Source organism: Plectrocnemia conspersa, unplaced genomic scaffold (genome assembly GCF_051122295.1).
Source record: "Plectrocnemia conspersa isolate PC_06_02 unplaced genomic scaffold, ASM5112229v1 ptg000003l, whole genome shotgun sequence".
Lineage (NCBI taxonomy): Eukaryota > Metazoa > Arthropoda > Insecta > Trichoptera > Polycentropodidae > Plectrocnemia > Plectrocnemia conspersa.
Genome location: NW_028277167.1, coordinates 13,280,314 through 13,304,663, shown reverse-complemented (window position 1 = coordinate 13,304,663; position 24,350 = coordinate 13,280,314). Strand labels below are relative to the sequence as shown.

Sequence of the window (24,350 nt, the reverse complement as noted above, 5' to 3'; positions counted from 1 at the left end):
CATTAAACATCATATTTTTAAAACATAGTGTAATATAGAAATGCAGACAAACTATGGAGCGATGTCCGTCTGTACTTATTCTTCTCCTGAGAGATGAGTTGGCTTAGTTTTTATTTTGAACTTGACCTAATAAAAGTTCAAAAACTTTAATTACTTTTGAGACTTGGGTTTGAACAGCAAATGGACGTTTCGCAACCGTTAAATTGAGTTTTATAGATATTTTAGAACAGCATATTAGCGCTCTAAAATGTCTCTAGCGCTCAGTTTTATTATATTTTCGCTAGTAGAAATATATTATATATGTACAGATGAAAATGTATTTGCCCTTTACTAGTGAAAATATAACTTTACCAAAAAATACACATTCATGTAAATCTGGGGTGACCAACCCACCGCCCGAGATTCATCACACTTTCACTAAATATATTTATTTTATAATCGCCAATACACTATAGACAATTTTTTACTCAAAAAAATGTCTATAGTGTATCTAAATCTAATATGGGGACATATAATTTTATATATGGCCCGCGGAGCTATGATGCATTTCCAAAGTGGCCCGCAGGATCATTTTGGTTGACCACCCCCGATGTAAATGATGCAAATTAATAATGCTAAGTATGTAAATATATATATTACAACATATAGAAAAGTTGAAATTATATAATTGTACTAGCACCTGCTAGATAATTTAAAAAAATACTAGTAAAAATATAAATCTACTGGTGAAAATGTATTCCGATATGATTTTACTATTAACTATTTTTTTAGGAATAACATGAAACTGAATAATTTTTAATCTGTCAAATTACTGATAATACAATATATAAAAAAAAACTCAAGAATAATAAGCAATAATAATAAATTGAAAATAATACCGTCGTTGAAATTAAATTAATTTTTCCTAATAAAATAAATAAATAAAGATAAAACACTAATTATTTAATATAGTGTGAAAAGAGAAACTATCACGTTACAAAAGAATGACAACACTGGTAAGAGAGATCTAGGGACCAAGTAATTGCGTTAATGATTGTAAATATTTTACTGACAACCTAATAGCACATCCATATCTAATGGTTAATCACTCATAAACACATATAAAAGCTATTTTTTCTGTGGAAATTGCCTTCTAGCCTGGCCATAATACTATTATCTTTGACCCCTTAGTAAACGATCGTTGGAACGACTACCTGGACCATATCTATTTAAAGGCGTAAATCCATTTCGTGGGCGTATCCAAGAAGCGATGCGATTGGTCCGCAAACATCTTTATCTAGGATTTTTCAAAACTGTCTCGAACCAGTAATATATAATTTGAAACACTTAGTCACAGAGAATAGACCGGAGAAGATACTCCAGAATGCAGATACATCAGCAGATTGTTCAGAATCATCACAAGGATAACCGATAATAATTCAACTTGACACTCCAGTGAATCTGCCATTTCCTGATAGGAGTGTCTATATATACTTATGTAATAAACTTTTACTTGCATATTTATTCTATTTTAGCTGCGGAGTCACACCCCTTTGAATCAAAACTCGAAAATAATGTTTTATATCAAGTAGATAATTTATTTTTGGTTGCAAAAAAAATATTTTAACAAACATATGAGATATATTTATTGTAAGCAGTACATAATTATTAAATCAATGTCACAAAAATCCATAATTATAATCAACATTAAATTGATAATATGTGCACTATGTGTCATAATTAATCATACAAATTATTTTAGAATACTCTTGCAATCAAATTCTTATAGACCTGAAATTAGCTTGCAATTGCTCATATAAAGCTTTGTAGTACAAAAATGCAAAAATGTTATTTTTCATATTTTTTCAGAGACATGGCTCCAATAAAGCTTGCCTCAATGGAAAATAGAAATTCACAACGCATCTTGTCACGTTGCACTATATATTGTGTCGTATTATAAGCCGACATTTATGTTTTGTCGCCACAATCGTATCATATCATGGCACATGCCAATCCGTGTCACAAATATATTTAGATTGCTACCGTATAGTTATATTCGGCAAAAAATAATATAAGTATATTAAATAAAAAATAATATAAATTATCGCAATATAAATTCAAATAAAAAAAAAACGATCAAACGATAATTTTCTTGAAAATCGTTTGATTTTTTTTAAAATATAGAATGATCCTGGTTAGTAGCTCTTGAATTTGTATAATTTTCAAGACGTTTCGTTTTCAATTGGCCGAGCATATTCACGAAAATTCTTCTTGGTCCGCAGGTGCGGAGGCGCTTCGTCGCCATGGCGACGCGCGATTTAGCAAAACTTAGCTAATTTATATTTGATTTATGCGAAACGCGAAAAGTCGCCGGGGCCACTCTGGAAATTTCATAATGGCAAACTTTTTTTAATGGGTTTTCCGGCGCGCGGAGACGGGCAAATTGCATATTTATTCTGTCGTATTGTTATTATTGTCGCTCCTTGTTGTGATTTCCCCCCGCTAAGAGTTTTTTTTTCATATGCCGAGTGCGGCCCTGGAAATTTCGAGTGCGGACCCACTTGGCGTCGCAGCGTCGACGAATTTTGCTCGAGATTTCATCTTACAATTTTCCACATGTGATTACGTACATATTCATTTTTTTCCTTTTGCCTCTCATATTCAATTTCGTTTGTAACAATATAAAACTTCTAATTTTTTACTTATTTTACTAATAAATTAAATAAATATTTCATATAAGAGATATGTACAATGTTGATATATTTATATTCACTTATTAAGATTACGTCTTTCTCTTTAAATTCAGTTTTTTAATAATATTTTGCCGTGAATATATTCAAGCAAGTGATAAGGTAAGTCATTCCTCAAATGGGCATATTTTATATAGGCAATGTTGCAAAATTTGAAGAATATTCGAATTGTCTAGACTCTAGAACAAGCTAAATGCGATAGAGTATGCTCGGGATAAGGATGCCGATTTGATATTGTGTGCGTGTATATGTATATGAGAAGGAGAAGCGATGTAGCGTGTACTTCGTTATCTCGCTTTCTCTTTTAAGGACAGTCGCTGATTCGTCAACGCTGGTATTCGTCATTAAATTGCAGTGTGGCACAGAAGTTCGATCTTCTCTAGTGATTTATTTTAAATAATTTTGTGTTGATATTGGTTTAAAACCCAGATATGCCCACTGTCTCATGGGTAGGTCACTAAACTCGTGCCACTGTTTTTTATTTATAAATGAAATTTTAAGAGAACAAAATTTCTTGGGCATATCTGGGTTAATTTATATCAAGGCTTCGAATATACACTGTAAGTTATTCGTTCTCTTACCCGTGTATTAAAATATTTTAATTATTTTTAAATTAATCCGTACGTTGTTGGTTTTTTTACACTATTCTCTGTAAGGCTTATAAAAGTTATTATTCTTATCGTTGCGCCAATGATAATTTTTTAATTTATTCAATGGATTCTAATGATTTAATAGAGTCGTCGAGCCATTAAACAATCTGCAAATAATTTCTTTCCACATTTTATATCTTTTTGCTTTTGAAGAATAGCTAAAGACTTCAATATTTTTTGACTAGTGAAAGATTTTGAATTTTGCAAATATTTAATTAATGACATCAATGTCTGGTTTCTTCTATTATATTATATATTTTTAATTGTCCGTTGAAATTTCCAACTTAGCTTAGATGTATATATGTTAAATAAACATATATTTTCTTTTAAAATAAAAAAATTAAATATTCTGAGCGAAATTGTTTTGAGTCACACAGCTCCCGCACACAATAACAAACCGGAATCCTTATCCCGAGCGTACCCTACCTTTGAAATTGGCCTTATAATGAATATGTTTCAAGTTGTCTCGAAGCTCGGGTTGAACTCGCGATTCTAAAAGTTGAAGTTAAAAACGAACTATTAGACTTGTTTTTATTGCTTTGGCTGAACTCTTGTTATATTTTAAGTTATGATATAAGTACCTCAATGAAATGTATGACCGTATGGAGCTTATATACTTTTGAAAATTTAGTGAAGTCAAACGTCACTCTTAGCTACTGATTATTTAGTCAATGCTATGATTCAGGGCGAAAACAGACTGTTTGTTATTGTCTAAAAAAATCGTATCATAATGTATTTGAACCACAATTTAAAAATCAGTGAAAAAGATTTTTATGTAGTCCTGGTTTTTATTTTATTTAAGTGTCTAATAGCAATTTTATGTCAGGTTTTAAATAAATAGCTGGGTTTAAATACAAAATAGTAGATATTAAATATTTATAATTTTGATTGAATATTGCAGATTCGATTTTCCCAGATTTTTCTTATCTCACAGATAAATATCCTGAGGAATATTTAAAAATGTAATCAATTTAACACTGATTGTAAGCTAATAATAAATTAAATAGATTGGTGATTTTCAGACTTTAAATTCAGATTAGTATCTGTTGATTGAGCTTATCCCATTGTAACGCATTTGGCAAAACCCTTTGTTTTCACAAAACCGCTAAAAATAATGTAATAAACAAAATCAGAATATCCTCACAAGAAAGGCAATAAGAAAATATGTTATCACCTAACAATATTTGGAAATATGCAGCTAAATATAAATATAGTTAAATAATTGTGATATTAAAACAAAGATTTCCAAATTATTTTAAACACTGCTTCTTTAGCGCCTTAAACCAAAGAAACCATATTTAAGAATATATATATATAAATATATTATTAGTTGTTAGATTAAGTATTTTAATGAATTACCGAATTCATAAAATAAATAATATTTCTAATACACAAAATAATCTAAATTCTATATTTCCAATTAAAGTTCATGTAAGTTTTAATATTATATTTGTTTCTGATTGTATCATTTACGATTCTATCATTTTTAAATCAAATATTTATTACTCCATAAAGAAACGATACACGCTGCAATATTGTATTATTTTTTTTCCAGAAAATAATATAAGAAGTTTTCATGGCAAAGTGTATAGGAGGGTAAGTGGATATTACACCCCGCCTCCCCATCACAGAAAGCTATTTAGTTGCTAAACTTTAATACGTAACTTTTTCAAACACATTTTAAAATGAAAATAAAGCAAACTTTTATTTTTCTCTGTCCGTGCCTTTACTTTCGCAATAAATTCATAACTTTGTTATATAAACACGAGAAGTCGAATTATGAACAAACATCGCTTTAAATAAATGGAATATTATGTACATATTTAATTGTGTAATGTTACTTCAATTGACAGATGCCTATGGAGGTGATTTTAGGGGTGTAAATTAATATTATGATTCTCACTGATAATTATAGATATAAGGGCGGCAAAAATCCTTGAAATGACTGTGTGTGCTACGTGGGCTTATAATATAATATAATTCCTAATAACATTATACCGGTCGATAACGAGGTGGAGTGTGAGAGCACATATACCCGCACACAAGGAATGTTCTCTTTTGAACTTAATTAAAGAAATTCATGAAAATTTTCCAAGAAAAAGCGATTATTCTAATTGAGCCTATTAAAACGTCTTAAGTATTAAATTACTCTACAGCGAAAGGAAACATAAATATACTTACATCGCGGGTGAAACGCTTGTAATTTCACAGTTTACGAATTATTCTGTCTTTTTGCATAATTGGAAAATATTTCGAACTTCTAAGCTGTAATTAAGTATATATTTTAGTAAAAACAAACGTTTACTATAATAATATATAATTATTATTATTATGTGCTTGAAATATACTGCTTCATGTATATAAAATAAAACATTCATATTTATGAAAATTATTTTGCTAATATTATTCAATAAATAATAAAACATTTATTTCTCAGAATCTGTATACTGTATGTATAAAAAATTATATATATATTGAGAAACTGTATTATATTTTATATGAAAACAATATTAACGAATACTGAATAATGTAAATTATACTGTATCAAATATAATAAATTCTGAGTAAATATATTTACGACTGATATTTAGATTTGATGTATTATACATATATACTACACATATAAATATTTTATTTAAGAAATTATATCTCAAGGCTTTGAAAAAATATATTGTTATACAAATATTTGTATAATTTAAGATTAAAATAAATGTATATATATACATAAATTTTAATCATACAAAATGTGATTAAATTATAAAATATAGTGTTAATAATATAAATTTATTACTTTTTTTAATGAAAAAATCTGATTAAAATATAAGAAAAATATTATCTTAAAATAAAAGGCAAACAAAACAATGTCAATACACATTAATTAAATTAATCAATAAAAGAACTGCAAAAATCGATCATCATAGAAAAGAACAAGGTAATCCAAGAACATTGGAAGGTAACAAAGAAAATATGAAACCCAGAACTATTCTTTATCCCAATAGGAATTAAAATAAAAAATGCGTTTGCAACAATAGAGAAAAAACTGAAGCCTTTAAATATCACTAAAAAAATTGTGAAATTATGATTTTCATAATTCAAGTCATTAAATGGTGAATTATTGTAATATATAATATAATATAACTATTACAGTTAAATTTAAAACAGATTAAGTCAAAGCTAGTGCGTTTTTTAGTTGCTTTAAGTTATATTTTGCATACGCAAAATAATTTTAAATAACCTTATTTAACCGATAATCACTATGGTATTATTTGTACATTGAAATGAGTCTCGTTTCATAGCCACTATCACTCACAACCAATTTAAAATATGATTTTAATCATTTTTACAAAGTAAGATTTGCATCGATGATTTCTACCATTTTGTGCTTAATTTAGAAAAGAGGTCGAGAAAATAATTCAATTCACAAAAACCTACACATATTTAAACAGACTTAATATTTTCCAATGTTACTTTAATAACATTTTTATAAATAGAAAATTAAAAATAATTGGTTAGCACACGTGAGTATTCTTTGTATTTCGATAAAAATATGTATGAACATTTTTTTCTTTAAAAGCTCAATTTCATCTTTTGCTTTGATCGCTTTGACGTCACAGAGTAGGGATAAAAATTTTCGGTCATTTCTGATAAAATTCCCGGTATTATTATTGTATATAATGTGGCCGGTCCTCGACAGTGTCCCTGGGGTACTAATCTCATACTCAAACACGACACAATGATTGCTTTATTAATTAAACGCTGAAATTGCAGAAGGCCTCAAGGCATTCGAAAGCTCCGCCGGAAAACCGACCCTAGGACACGTCTCGCGAAACGTTGCGGAAAGACGAAATTTGCACGTCGACGCCAAATTAAATCATAAATTTACATTATACAAAATTACTGTGAAGTTCTTAGACATTCAACGTAGAGTGTATTTCTTTACACGTAATATATTCACAATATTTTAGCAGACATTTTGTAATACAATATTTATAATAATAATAATGTTGTGAATTTTGCAGTGTACTCGAGAATACATTAAAATATATTTCAATCGTTAAAGCGTTTCGCATTACTTTATATTTTAGGCATAAATATTTATAGTGTTTCATTTACATTTATATTTTATATAGTTTTTAACGTTAAATAAAACATTTAATTATAAAATATTATATGTTGCTCAGTAACAAGATATCTTACATAATAGCAACAACCCCAAGTTTTCAAGCTTTTGTAATGATACGGAATATCTATTCATTCACAATATCCCTTTCAAAACATTCAACATACGTATTAAAATACCTTAACATATATTATTTTCCCGTTTTATATATTAAGCTTGATTTTTAAAAGTTGAGCCGTTAACACATAAATAAATTTAACTTCAACCCATTATTTATGACAGCCGTATTAAAAATAACTAGACTATGCGCAACATAAAAAGTTAATTTTAAGTTATTTTTATCGATACATACTTTTTAATTTATAAAAATGATAAACTAGTATGTCTGCAAAAAATAAAATAAAAATATGTTTTGTGACATTTTTAAAACTTGCGTTAATTTACTGTAACCAAAATTACCATCCATCAACAAATAAATAATACGCAAGGATTCTTCGGTGCATTAAAAGAATATTTCTTTGTTGCGAAACGGTCACGAATATAATAAAATCACCGGATGCACAAAATTCCCGTTGCGGTATATGACCTTGGACAATGCCCATCAAGCGAATGTCGCTTTCTAAAGGCGAATACATATTTCACTATTCTAAGAAACGAGTACATCTATTAGCTGGATGATCGCTGCATTATTGTGATTGGTCAGCAATCTTTGCAGTCCTGGATAGTTGAGCTTCGATTCCGATTAGGAGAAGGCAGACTCAAGCACTTAGAGCTTAGACACTCGAAGAGACTCTTAGGCCTATTACGCCCTAGTCGCTGGCGACTAGCCGCAGCCGACTCAAAAACATAGGCAACTAGGCTAGGCGGCTAAGCCAAGCGACTCGAGCTCGAGTAGTACATTCGCGAAGAAATTGCAATATTACTTTTAAAGAGAAAAAAATATTATTTTAATTTCAAAATAATATTTAATTTCCCCATATGAAATATAAATTTATCTCACACAATTTTTTAGATGCTAAATTCTCCGAATATTTAATTTCGCAAAACCTATTTAGGGATTAAGTAGGTAGTGAAAGTGGTGCATCGAAAAGGGACATACATAACAGTCCGAAAGTATTATTTCACAATCTAAGATTTGTGACCTATTTTGTTTCGGCATCTGCAAATATAAATAGAGCAAATTTTGCATGTACAATGATGAGGTTTATAATGGTTTCAAGTTTACAATCCGTGAGAGTTGAAAATGGTCGGCACTTCATAGTTTCTTTTAATCCTTTGACTCATAATAGAAACACGTTTTTGCTGTCAAAAATGTATTAGGATAATTAGGACGTTTTACTTATTTTTAAAGCAAATTCATATATTACAATTATACCATGCTCATACTTTATATGGTTTTAAATGGGTGCATACACAATTTGATGACATATATGGCTACAACGTAGAATTGGTATATAATATATAAACAAAGAGTGAATCTTCTTATGTTGAAGTCACTGTCAGCAAGTATTATCTTATTATAAAGAACATACTACATAAGTTTGATGTAACTGAATATCTTTAATTTGGCTATTCCGAAAGAGGAATGATGGCACAGAACAAAAATTGAATAAAAACCATGACGTATACATATTTTGCCACATCGGAATTAAAAATAACCTGCTATTCCAGGTGTACAATAACATATTTATAATCATTGTAAAATTTCGTTTATTTGATAACATCCAAGAAACTACACATTTATAAGCTGTCCGTTGGCTAATATATATAGCGTTCCCACTGCGACAGCGCCGATTTGATAGACAATAACTTTCAATCCTCATACATACTAAGGATATATTACACGTTCACGTTTAAAACGTACCCGGTTTATTTGAAATTCTTAAAATCTAACGTATTTGTGCATTAAATCAGAATCAATGATAATGTTTATGTAATATAAAAGAAAAACTCACTTTTCGGTCTTGGAGCCCGGCGACAGTAATTCAAAATTTGAAGATTTCATTGCGAAGATTGTCTTATGATTGCTTATTTAATTTAATCAATGTATTCTTCTTATCCTAAACACAATATGTACATATATTAAATTTTCATAGTTATAACACAACTTGTTAATTTGCAATTAGATTATTTATAAAAGGAAAAACTCACTTTTCGGCCTCGGAGCACGTCGCCGGGAATTCAAAATTTGAAGATTTTATTGCGAATATTATTTATCTAGTGTATTCAATTTATTTTTTCAATTATCACACATTATGGAGATTTTAATTTTCATGGTTATAACACACCTAGTTAATTTGCAATCCGATTATTTATATTCAGTCAAATGACGAATTAATGAAAATTATTGTCGCGTAGCAAAATTTTATTATTAAATAATAATTATCCATAACTGTTGTCACGGTACTGTCAGCCATCTTGTTTTATATTTGAATGCTTATTTTTTATTGGTCGAAACAACAGAATGCATTACCGGTGCCTCAGAAGGCAACGAAGCAAATTTAATTTTTATTTTTAAAATTATTTATTATTATAATTAAATATATTTCCTTTGTTTACGTGTATTATTATACACCGTTAATACAATGTTTTTTTAATAATAACAGTATAATAAAAAATAGACGTATTATTTTATTATTTAGCTATAATATATAATAAAATATTTCTCAAATCGATCAAATAATTATATATAGGGGATTATTACCATTAGAAATTTGCATATAATAGTTTGATTCATAAAACAATAAAACCGGCAGAACACCAAGAATTGCACAATTACCACACATATTTTCAAAGGTAGTCAAATACAACAAAAAATAATGTTAAAAGATTTTTTTCGTTAATATTAAAACTCGTCTATAAAAATAAAAATGGGTTCGCATCTAATAAGCATTGTTCCAACTATTGTTTGTAATTATCAAATGGCCATCAAAAACAAATTTTCACTGAAAGAGGCACTCTGGAGGAGAAACTTTAAACTAGTACAATTGCCTATGTACACAAAATATACATTAAATATGAAATTTTAATTTGCATCTTAAACATTCAATCTAATGTATCCACTAAAAATATATAAGCTTTTCGTTGATTTTTTTACAATGTACAATGCAACTTATGAAATATTTAATGTTTTATTGAAAATCTTATACTTTTAATAAATAGGCACGTCAGATTAAATATTTTATTCATTAAATACTTTGATTAGAATAACTTAGTTGATTTTAATAACATTTTGCGAATTACATAATAAATAAAGTTATTATGAATAATGAAACCCAATTTGCGAAATGATTACATTAAATACTCCATAATAAATTATAATTCCACTCAAAGCGATACATTCCTTTGTCAATGTCAAATTAAATTAATTAATTCACGAGAGTTTTAAATAAATCACAATTGTATAAAGCACCAATTAAGATCGAAGCGAGCTTTCGGGGCTTAATTCGCAATCATTGTTGTTATAAAATCGAATCTGTGTTGCTTTTACGTTATATTACAAAATAACAATGTGTTCATCGTTATAACGCGGTGAAATATATTGTTTAAAAAATGTATGTATGTATATTATTTTCTTTAAGCGAAACAATAATCGGAAAAGTCGTTGTGTTGTATTTCTTGTTATAAAATTTTTGTACATTATTATTATTATTATTGAACAAAACCAATGAAGCCTCATCGTAACAAACTACTTGTGTAAAATTTCATTTCGCATAAAATCGTATTACCCTCTCCTGGTACCGATGAGGGGCAGAGCCCCAGTGGGGTTAGAACCTCCACCCGCTGCGGTGCGTCACCCCATTTTTTTATATTATCATTTCAATTTATTCTTACTTACCATCAGATAGAAAATTTTCTTTTTTTTTTTGCTCCAACCCCCTTCTGACACCAAACCACTCTCTCTTTCCATTTATTTATATCCCCGTTAACCATGTTTCTGACGAGGATTGTGAATGTGATTTGCGATTTAATCACGTGACACTTTCAAGAGTGATCTTTATTGCATCACAAGCCAATTTAATAAAAAAGCATTGTATGAATAAAATTCCATATTCTTAAATTTAAGAATTATTTTGGCCTACTTATATTATCAGGATTCAACGAAGCAATAAAAAGTATTTTTAAAAGTAAAATTGTCTGTTCTTCTACTTAAGCATATTTTCATGCATTCATACATTAAAAAAGAAAAAATATTTTTTAAGAAAATCAGCGTAACGTAAACCTGTTTTTTATCATTGGAGATGAAATTTATTTTTATGTGCTTACTTAGATAGTTATGTAATCAATAATTAGTCCGTCAAGGAAGTCGTAAAAGCTACGAAGATTTATCATAGACTATATTTTTATTTTTGATTACGAATCTAACCATTATGACTTGCTAAATTTTTTCAATGCGTTGTACAAACAATAAATATACAATTAAACATTAAAAAAATATATACATATATGTTTGTGCCATATAATACCCGTTCGCTTAAAGTACATATTTTATAATCAACACTCAATTAGATTACGCTTCAAAAAGGAAGACATGCGAGGAGACACTGTATCGACCGTGTTGAGGTCGCATTAGGCCATATTCTTTTCTTCCTCGTCTTACCACCCCAAAATTTGCCTCGCGCCACCACTAAAACCCACCCCGAACGCTCGCCCGTTTCATTTCATTTTCATCCCATTTTAGTTTACTTTTATCTTTTAAAGTAGACTTTTATCATTTCCTCTTTTTATTTATCTTTCGTCATTTATTTCGTTTTTTTGTGTAGATAATATTATCACTCTCTGTCATCAGCTTACAAACCCCTTAGGCATCAATCGACGTCAACATAAATTGATTTTAAAATTAATACGAGTAATAAATAAAATATTAGGTCAATCGATAAATTAACACAATTTAAAAAACGAAAGCTTAATGCAGCAATTTATATACGAGGCATATTCGGGATGTAAATATACAAAATCCATAAATCCTAAAGCACTCTATTTTTCGACTGACTTATAAATACATTTAGAACACTCCTTTATTTATTTTTAGAATACTGCTCTCTTACATACCAGTTTTGAACATTTCTCGAAATTTAATCGATCATTAAACACAGTCTTAATTATTTTTTTAATTTTTGCTCTTAAAAAATCGATTTCTTTGCTAAAATCGGACACCACATTGAGACACATTTTAACAGCACAAGTCGAAAGGTACGCGACTTGAGCTGTTAAAATGTGTCTAGCGACAAAAAATCTAGCTACCTTTTTGTAATTGGTTGTCTCGCTGAAAAGGAGCAAATAAATACGAAAACGCCGGCAACCAGTGATCACTTCCTCATACCACTTATTCTCTTTACTTCTCCTCAGAAACTTCGTCTGAGAACTACTCTGAGATCTTCTCAGAACTTCTTTCCTGGCAATTCGCAAAGAATCAGATCTTCCAAAGCCAGGGCAGGCTGGAAAAACGGTCAGCTTCAGAAGGGCAGTAAAAATCAATTTTTTTTTAAAAATAATGTAGCTAAATATTGCTTGGTGAGCATACATGCAACCGCGAGCACACGATCAGAGAACACTCAAAATTATTTAATAGAGCTAACGAATAATACTTAAAAAACCTATAAATGCCTCTAACTGACGTACTTTTTTTATATTGAATTTACATATAAATTATTTTTCTAAAAACGTCATTTCTATTATTGTTTAAAGCTGCAAAATGTATTTTTTATTATATACAGATAATAATGTTAGATTGATTAAGCAGGGTTCGCACTTAAATTGAACGGTGTATTTTTATTATTAGCATAGCACCTAATAGTAGAGCGACTTGCGTTTCATGGTATATATTGTACTGCTCTTCGTCGCTCTTCTATGCACACTTTGGTTAGCTTCTTTGTTCTGTGGTTACCATACAGTTGTTTTCGCCGCTATTTTCAAGCGTTGATCTACTATTGCTTTGGGATTAAATACATAAATTAATTTTATAATTATCATACAATCAACAATATTATTATTATACAATAAACAACTACTATGTAGTAATTTTAATTTACTCTTAATTTTTAAATGCTTGTAAGGAATTCGTATTACCATAAATTTTAAAATTATCTGTGAATTATTATTCGTGTATGATATTTGATATTTGGCTTTAAATAAGTTAGGGTAGGTTCTGTCTAGAGCTCTCTAATTTGTGTTACATACAATCAAGACTAGCGAAAATCGCAAGATCTGCCGCTTCTCTCTTTGCATCCACTGATCCAGCTCGACGTCAACAACAATAAGGACGTAAGAATGAATCCGCTTTGGAGACGCTTAGGGAGTACGGATGCACCCCGAAAAACATGTTTCAATTGTTGGGCAACCACATACTATATATTCGAAAGTCAGGACTAGTAGTACAATTTATGGAACTCTAATGACATAATATTATTAACAACTTTTAGTGTATCATTATTTTAATAATAATTAAAACTATCAAGAATGCATGTAATTATTTGACAATTGTCAATGTCGAGGCTGTTTATTATTAATTAAGCCAGAGTTATTTAAATTTTATTAAAGACAAAATCATAATAAATAATATAAAGAACATAGGACCTAAGTGAGACCCTTACTATAAACTTATGTGCAAAGACGCGACTTCTGCGTATCTATTCTCTTCTAAGTTTATGCATATGACGAAAGGTAAAAACGTTTCATAACAAACGCGCGTTATGTATGTATCTCTGAATAAATTGCAAAAATTCCTATATTATTCAGAATTTAATATCACAAAAAAAAAACACAGTAAGAAATTGCGCTCAAAGGAGAAAATATTGTGTGCGTTTCTCCTTCGCCGAAAACGTATTTATAATATAAATGCGGTATTTTATTAAAATATTCATATGTTACGCTCACTTTACATTTCGTGCGATTGTACTAAAATGAAAATTATTGTTCATAAATGCTTATTGACGTCGTTTAACTTGTTATAAAAGAGATACAGGGCCGTTTTTGAGGAGGGGGCGCCATGTGCGCCGCGTTTTCTGCGCGAGGGGGTCGATTTGCCATTTAGGTCAATGAGACTCCGGCTAAATTGAAGATGTTATGAATATTTTAAATGAAAATATCGTAAGTTTCATATGTGATGAATGCGAATCGTTAGAATGTATCATTGTAATTTGGGAAAAAAGGCGAAGAAAAAAAACTGGCATAGAAACGACGAGTTTATTCGCGTTGTATTAAGAAAAAAAATAAGAACTATTTTTATTTATATTAAATAATTGCATATATGAATATAAATAGCTATAAACATATATTAAGAATCGAAATATATAGTTCATCAAGCAAAAATATGGTATATTCAACCATTAAACTTACTTGTAATAGTCACATTTTGACGTATCAGTTTTATTATGATAACAGTTTTATAACCCTGAATTTTAATATATTAATTATTAAAAAAATACATAATATACCATGGCGTTAACAGTGTGTAAACAATACTCAAAACAAATATATAAAGTCGTGCATTTTAATATTTATTTATTTACTAGCTTTATTAGCCGGATTCTTCCAGAATATATTAAAACTCATTGATTATAATTATTTTTATCCTGTTATTACAAATTTATTTCAATATTTTAAGTATTATATACAATATTTTAAGTATTGCAGTAGTACGTAATCGGTCATCAGCACGTCGCTGTTCAGTTTCTTCAACGATTTCAATGGCACGTATTGCAGTAGCAGGTAATCGGTCGTTTACACATCGCTATTTAACGCAACTATCAACTTAAAAGCTGAAAAAATCACAGTTGACCTAGAAATGACAGCCAGAATGACACGTGCAAGTGTCACGTCGCTTTTGTTTACCGTTTGGGATATGTTCCTGTGGCAGAGACAGACGGACACATGTATTTTCTGTTTTATATTATAAATTTATATTCTCTCGTTTCAACATGAAGCGTTAACATAATGCGATACAACGTAGTAAGTAGCGAGATGTCAGTCTAAATTCAAAGTCTGTAAATCAGTGCACCCACTTTATGAATTAACCCTTTCCATGCCATGCATACATATGATAGACAGCTGACTCGAGTCACCTGAGTCGAGTCGCCGCGTTACGGGATTAAAAGTCTAAATTAAATGATTATGAAAGTCTAGAATAATCTAGTCTACAATAATCGATCCAACTATATTAAAATCAATTCAATTTTATTGCTTTTGACGTGAGTTTTTGATTTCTGAGAAATGATAATTGTTTTTTGCGCCCTCCTATTGGTCAAAATTTGGTTTAGATATGCTATATTCGATTCTCACTTATTGTAAGTCGTAATATTGTTATATTTTTTTTAATATGAACGCTAGATAACCGAACGTTTACACTGCGATGGCACGATTTTATTGCATTTGACGCGGGGATAGCTTACAAAAAATTGCGTAAAGCGAAATGTCATTGTGGTAAAAATATTATTAATTATGTAGGGATTCTTATTCTTGAAACACGCGCAGTAATTACCGTAACCGAGGATGATAAATAGGATGAATTAGGCAATACAATATAAAGATAAGACCACACAAAAGCCCTTGTTACTTCTAGAAAAAAAGGTTTTCACATAAATAATACGCAATTATTCTCCGCATTTTTGAAATATGCGCGCCGAAGCCTTTAACAAAATGCATATACTTTGAAAGAATATTTCTTTGTTGCGAATCGGTCAAATAGCTTTGTAGCCCTTAATACTTAAGGCTGGTCTCCGTTGAGGAGAGGACAGACACGAAGACACGGCCAGAGAGATACTTCACCCAACTATCACTACAGCAGAGAGAAATTGACCTTCACTACACTGTCTCTGCCACAACTACAAAACCTCTGAGGACCTTTCACTGTCATCATCCCACCGACAGCTTTTCCACCACCGCTCGGAGAATATCGATCTCACCTGTCATAGTTTGTCGCAATATATGTAACTTTTACTAATAAATTATTGACAGTTTTCAACGGCGTTTTTTTGGCTACAAAATCACACTCCTTAGGGTTAGAAAACCTTAAAATTACTATTTTACCATGGCAATATGTACTCGAAAATATTACTTAACAATTTTTTATAATATGCACATAACTTAAAATGGGATAACATTTTTAATATTCCTATTCGCTGCTGTTGTATTCTAATCTAACCTGTTGTTTCCTTAGAATTGGTTTTAAATTATTTTTGTCAGATTCTTCTGGACTTACCCCATATAAAATAATCTGTTATTTTTTCAAATCCTTGTAAATTTCTTGATACTGTCTGAAACGATTTTTAAATCTCGCTGAAATTTAACAGCAATGTTAAAGGCTTATACAATAGAAAGCTTAACTGTGTAAATTTGTTGCAAAGCAGATATTCATCTCGTGAATGCTTTGATTTTATTATATACGATGTTTTGTAGAAAACCATATCTGTAAATATTTTTTTGTGTAATTGGTTTCATTTTTTATAAAAGCTGATATTTGCTGTAAAGTGCCTTAGCATATACTGTAGTTTTTTGCTACCCAATATAACAGTTTTATGATATTTGTATATTTAAAAATCGTAACTGATATTAAAAAATATTTTTTTTAATAGCTTTCAGTTTTTTTATATATTTTTTAAAAAGTATCCAGATAGATAATTGTATTTGTTTATATGTATGTAAATATAAGTGTGTGTAGTATACTGTTATATTTCATCTTTCTAGATTGATTATATATACGTTTCGGCACTCGTTCAATTCGACGTATTATAAAAATAAAATAAAACATCGAAAACGAGCCGGGAACAAAAAAGGGGTGCACGAACGGAACAGACAAAACGGAATGAATGGAGAAAAGAGAGCGGAATAATATTTGTTTGGCAAATGTATTAAATTTAGTATGAAAAAAGCAATTCCCTGATCTTTTCAATCGAAATAAAAGGATTCAATGTTTTCCGTGCTATATAAGGTTTCCCTTAGGTCTACGTTTTCTTTACGCGAGTGCATATTTATATTTCCACGCACAAAAGGAGATAGATGTACTATGTTTTCCTTCTTATTTTATTTATTTTTACAGCGAGCTTCAATCGCATTTTTGAAATATGCGCGCCGAAGCCTTTAACAATATGACTTTGTTATTAAAATAAATGTATAAAAAAAGTTGAAAGGAATGTTGTCTCCACAAATCAAGTGGCAGACAGTGCTTTGGGCTCCCAGCCGCATTATGTCACCGCCATGCAAATAACGATAATAAATTATACCCCCCGCTGATATATATGACAGCAGTATGCTTTTAATGTTGCAGTTTGGCATTAAAAATGCACTCAACATTTACTTTTGAAGTGAACCGTGCATTTCAAAATATAACGAGATACAATCACCGAACGGTCGTTTTCCTATAAGTGGATGTTTTTAATGGTTTCGTTTCGATCTACAACGATGGTTATTAAAATTATTTTTATTTTTTATTCTCTAACAATTTCATAATGTATCTAGATTTCAAAGATAAAATGGTAATCTACAATAGCCACGTGTTTTATACATTAAAACAATATGAATATCATTTGAATTGCCATTTACAAAAAAATTAAACAGAGATTACAACTGTTAAAAGTTTTGATAATTAATTTAGAGATCACAGAAACGACTGATTTCTTTTAACAATGAAATAAAAATCTTGAAGACAATATCGTTGTCATTCATGATAAATTTAGACATCACGCAAATAATAATAAATGGCTATAAACAACGATGCCATACAACAAAATATGTAAAGCGTGCTGAGCACCTAATATTGCACAATAACCACAAACTTTCAAATGAAATTATTGATGAATCACTCATTACCGCAACCATAAATATTTAAGCCCTTGCAAGAATCAAGACATGCCAGACACAATCTGTCAAATGTCATTGTCTTTCGTACCCAATAATCACATTTTAACTGTGTATTATTGGATACCACAATACTCGATTTCTATAACTGTGTATTATTGGATACCACAATACTCGATTTCGATCTCAATTTCGACTTGAAAATACACAAAAGTTTAGTATGAACTCACATCTAGCGGAGCTTACGCCCTACAGACGACAAGTCCAGAGAAGCGGCCACTTTCACTTCAATCGCTATATTTCATCTAGCCAAGCAGTCACATTGTTCACGAGAGTTTAATTGATAGATTTGAAGTATTATAACCTAAACATAATTCATAGACCTTTTCAAGCACGTGTGTACCAAGAATCAACATCCATCAAAACCACGTGTTTGCTACACATGTGATTTGCTCATATAGAACATTTTGACTGAGAGTGGTTTTAAGATGGTGGTAGTTAAAGTAGCTATATATTTTTCTTTTAATTGCGGCTCTGCAATAGCATTTTTTTTATCAAAATATACAAAAAACATATTTTTATATGCAACTAATATTATTAGATTTAGAAAATAATAGACTATTCAGGCCATCTGTTGATGAAAGTTTTAGTTAATTGGATAATGTCTCTTTGTGTTATTGTTAAATAACGAAATATTTGTTTAATCATATCTTATAAGGCAAATACTTTTCTTAATTTATAAATCAAAAATTTTCTAAAAAATATTTTATTTTAATACTGCCATCTATTGAAATATTATAAAATTAATATACAGATTTATTAAACTAATTTTTATATCAGTCAACAGATGACCGTAATGAATAATATTATTATTATTAAAATTAAATCACTTCTCTTTTAAAATATTGCTATATTTTAATTTATAGACAATTTTATTTATGTACTTGTTAAGGATAGCGGCGCCACATTTAGAAACCAATGCTTATGAATATTTGCTCTGCTGTTGGCCCTAACGTCTACGAAAGTGGCCAACAACGTTTTGTTACATAAATACGTTTTAAAATTCAAAACTATCACCATGTCCATGACTTTCCCTAAAAAATCGGTTAAAAATCGCCATTAACCGGTTTTTAGTGTCATGGTGTGCTACTCAGTGTTATCGACGATGTTAAGGCCAAAAGCAAAACAAATGTTTATATCCTTCAGTTTTTCAGTGTGGCACCGATATCAATAAGTAATGTTATTTGTTATGCAAATTATTATAACACTAAGTGAATAATTAAGAATAATAATGTGTTATTTTTATACTTGCTATTTTCGTAGCTCAATTTCAATTTTACATGTGGCAGCACTGACCCCTTCCATAGTCCGTAATTGATTTTGTTTGACGTGCGCCACCAAATTTCAACAAAAAGCCATCAAGTAAGAAACGTTTGCTAAAAGTTTAATTATATATCAGATCACATACATATATTACGTACATTTTAACATACAAATCCACCCAAACGCATATATTGATCATGGCATACTTTTCCAATATGGATTTTATGGTAGCAATGTTATACGTCACATCGTTACTGAATTGTCGTAAATATTGCATCGTATTGTTCAATATATCGATTGTTACAAAGCCTGTATAGTTATATTTAAGTAAAACGTTGTTTGATATATGAATATTGGTATTCCAGTAGCAGTCATCATCCCAGGACAAAATGGCTGGTACCGCTTTGAGACGCTTGATGGCCGAATATAAAGAGCTGACTCTGAATCCTCCCGATGGAATATTAGCTGGTCCGACTAACGAAGAAAACTTTTTCGAATGGGAGGCCCTAATTACTGGTCCAGACGATACTTGTTTCGAAGGAGGAGTCTTCCCTGCAAAAATTACCCTTCCGTCTGATTATCCACTAAGTCCACCTAAAATGCAATTCTTGTGCGATATGTTTCATCCGAATATATACTCCGATGGCAGGGTATGCATCTCTATTCTTCATGCTCCCGGAGACGATCCACTCGGCTACGAGAGCAGCGAAGAACGCTGGTCTCCTGTTCAAAGTATCGAAAAGATTCTGCTGTCTGTTGTAAGTATGCTTGCCGAACCAAACGACGAGAGCAGCGCTAACGTCGACGCTGCTAAAATGTGGCGCGAAGACAGGGATCAATTTAATAAAAGAGCTCAAGCCACTGTTAGAAAAACGCTCGGACTACCTATAGACTAAGTACTGTAAATTTGATTTGAAATGAAATTTTAATTTATTCCAACGTAATTTTTCATGTTATTGTTTTTAGCTTATTTCATTTTGTGATGTAAACAAGTTGTCGTAGATTTGATAAAACCTCCAATGTTACATTAGTTAAATTGAGTTTAGGAAGAAAGTTTGAATGAAGTCAGACTGAATTATTCAAATTGGATTTTTTTTAAATATATGATCTAAGAAAGCCCTGCTCTCAAAAAATTTGAAAACAGTTCAATACAAAAATTGTAATTCACGAGTCTTAATTAGATCAATGTCATATTTGTTTAGTTTTTAAGAACTTAAATTCATTAAAATGAGTCCACCAACTGCGAATACCTGGATGAGAACAAATCAATACTATCCGACAGAAGGTTAAAAAGTTAACGACCCCTGCACTAGATCATTGTTTCAAAAACATGCATAGCGGTCTCTTTAAAAAATAATGGCTCGCAGACCAAAGGGTCTGTGAGCCATTAATTATTTTTTTTAATTAATTTTAAAAGTAAAATTAAAATTAATTACAATTAACCCACTTAGACCTGAAATTATTTTTTAATAATAATAATGCAATTAAAAAGATCCAAATGTCATCTAAAAAATATGAAAAAATTAAATTATGTTGAGTTTCATAGAATCAGCTGTACCACATATGGTTCAGCTGATCGCTCAAAGGGCAATGTATGACATTTCATTTTCACTTTATTTTAAATTATTACCATACAATAAAATAACACATTACACTTACAATTTTGCATACACTTTCTACGATTCGTTATTTAACATTATTTTTTAGTATGATAATCCAAGAAACACTTAACATGTAGTCCAATATTGCATTTTATGCATCTGGCAGGTCACTGTTTATGGCAATGCCTACAACTTGTTTGATTACTTGTTATTATTTATTATTATTTAGTTAATTACACTTAATTATACACCAAACATACATATAAAACCTTTAATATTATAATATACTATATCTTAATGCATATATGTTTCTTTATACCATTGAGGAAACCCACTACATTTTTATTTTTGTAGATTGTCCAAGGAATATTATAATACAAATTCACAGCTCTATACAATATTACCCTGGCCGCACTTGTTCTCTTAAACCTATCTATCTTTAAATTGTCTCTATTTTTAGCATTAAATCTATGTACTTCTTTATTTCTTATTAAATACTTGTTAAAATACTCTTGTAACATATTATTTTCTAATTTATATATAAATACTAAAACAAACAATCAATATTTCTTGAGTATCCAACCATTCGAATTTATCAATCATACTTCTATAACTAGTAAATATATTTTTATTTAAAACTACTCTCATTGGCCTATTTTGTAATTTTTGCAACATTGCTTTATCTAATTTATTTAGCATATATAATATTTTTGTAATCAAGTGATCTTTACCATTCTATCTTGCCTCAGTCATCAGTGAAGATGGTCTGCTTGGTCCCGTCTTATTACGAATCTTATTTGTTTTATAATAGCTGTTGCAATACATCTTCTGAAAGTCAACAGATCCATTGTCCCACCATTATCTCTGATAAGCAATCAAGCATTTTGCACTGCCATATCAATGCACTTAATTCAGAGTATCTGACATTCAAGTAAGCGAACTATTTAAAATTTAACGGATTTATCTAAATGTAAATTACCAGCACAATGCAAATTTGAATTTAAGTCGTTAAAAATCTGTCTCTTGATAAAGCCTAACGATCAAATTATTTCCAAAAAAACGGTGAGTTTTCCACAAATTTTGTATTGATATTGTCCTACTGTACCAAATAAGGTACACCATATTTCAAACTGAAAAAAGTACATAAATATCTAAAAAATATTGATAATATTGAACTAGCATCATGACCATAATACTTCCAAAATATAATAGATAATTACGAAACAAATATTTTTTTTAACCTTTTTGAGTTTTAGTTGTGCTTGTATTCATTTTCTGACAAATTTTAGAGCACTGAACTTTTTTTATAGTTTTGTTTATTCTTTACACTTGACGCGAAGATAAATCATTGCCATACAACTTGAGTAGATATATCATAAAAAAAACTTACTGTACCGTATATGATACAATAGGTCAGGGACATCATTTCAGATTTTTCATTCGATTCATAGCAATAACATTTCAGCTTAGAATCGACATCAAGAGCATTAAAATCGTGCCATCACAGTGGAAATGCCTTGGTATCTATCTAGCATTCTTTAACATTATAAGACTTTTTATAACAATAAGTGAGAACGAATGAAGTATATCTAAATCGAATTTTGATCAATAGGAGTGCGCAAAAACAATTATCCCTTCTCAGAAGTCAAAAATCTATGTCAAAAGCAATAAAATCGTGACGTTGCCGTTGCAGCGTTTCTATTGCAACGGCGCCTATGCGATTTTATTGCTTTTGAGATGAATTTTTGACTTCTGAGAAGTGATAGCTGTTTTTGCGAACTCCTATTGATTAAAATTCGGTTTGAGTATACTTTGATCAACACTTATATCAGAAGTTTTTTATTTATGCTTTGTAAAATTTGCAAAACTGAAAATACCCTAAACTCTGAATAGAAACGAGTTTCAGGCGTTTTCGAAGAACGCAAAGTAGAAGGTTGGGTAGATAATGAAACATATTTTTACTCAGCTTTTTGTTTTTATTGATATATATAATCAATTATTTCATCGTCGAAATACAACTCCAAAAATTAAAAAATGTTCCTTACGATCTTCTTGAATTTTATTCCCAGTTCTCCATAAAACTTAAATCTGAGATTTGGAGTTGATAACGATGTAATGGTTTGTAGTGGATGATGTTGAATCATAAAATTCACTATCGGTTTCATACTCTGATGACTCGTATTCCGTAGCCATTGTATTGTGATTAAAAAAACAATACAAGGAAAAAAAAAGGAAGAAATTCGAAATTGAAAAAGTTCACGAATGACAAAAACACAATTTTAGTTATCAAAAAAATATGTAAATCAGCTAATTCACAAATATTTTTACCTCAATTTAATACAATTTTATGAATTTTAACAAAGTGATCCATTTGCGTTCACCCTGAAACCGCTTCCCTAGGGTACCACAGACTCCAGTTTGAAAAACACTGCACTAGATGATTACACAATACATATAGCAATTGAGTTTCTCAATTGCTACGTGTATTGCAAGATAAAACTCCACATCCTAAAAGGTTTTACTACATATGTTTTCTATATACTGATAAAATCTGTAGTTCTCTTTACACCCAAATCGGAATTGCATATGTTTTCTATATGCTGATAAAATCTGTAGTTCTTTTGCTACTGCTTTGCAATGAAGCACATTGTCATCCATTTTATAATCAAATTTGAGCGCTGTTTTTGCTCTAGAATATGTCATGGAATGAATGATAATCTATTAACGAATGACGAATAGCAAAATCCATTTTGTAAGAATGAAAGCATTACAAACATTATCAAAAGCCTTTTCAAAATCAGCGTAGATGACATCTATATGTTACTATACTGAGATTTTTCATGACAAATACGGAAAAACATTCGTTGCTACAGATTTATTGCTCAACTAAGTATCTTTCGATATGATCTGAAGCAAGCTCATGAATTATATTAATTATTAATTTTATTAAAATAATTTTCCATACATCGAGAATAAATAAATAATTCTGTCAAGGTTCGACAAACCCCGGGGCGGAGAGCATTGGCCCACAATGATGCAACATTATGTCGTGCCTCGGCGAAAACTACCGATTTCTGGCATCTTACATCTAAAATTTATATGCTTCCCCGAAACCACCGTTCCACTGTTTTCA

General features: G+C 30.0%; 1 protein-coding gene across 1 annotated transcript; it reads left to right on the top strand.

Moving 5' to 3' along the window:
- Positions 1 to 19,574: 19,574 nt before the first annotated feature.
- Positions 19,575 to 24,065, top strand: Ubc7 (ubiquitin conjugating enzyme 7). Its single transcript, XM_088182152.1, has 2 exons — positions 19,575 to 19,715; positions 19,982 to 24,065. Exon 2 carries the CDS (start codon positions 20,006 to 20,008, stop codon positions 20,510 to 20,512), a length of 507 nt encoding a protein of 168 aa, XP_088038278.1. The 5' UTR covers positions 19,575 to 19,715; positions 19,982 to 20,005; the 3' UTR covers positions 20,513 to 24,065.
- The last annotated feature ends 285 nt before the right edge of the window (positions 24,066 to 24,350 follow it).

Bases quoted from the DNA above. Each gene is read 5' to 3' on its own strand.
- Ubc7 (XM_088182152.1), top strand. From the start codon at position 20,006: ATGGCTGGTACCGCTTTGAGACGCTTGATGGCCGAATATAAAGAGCTG.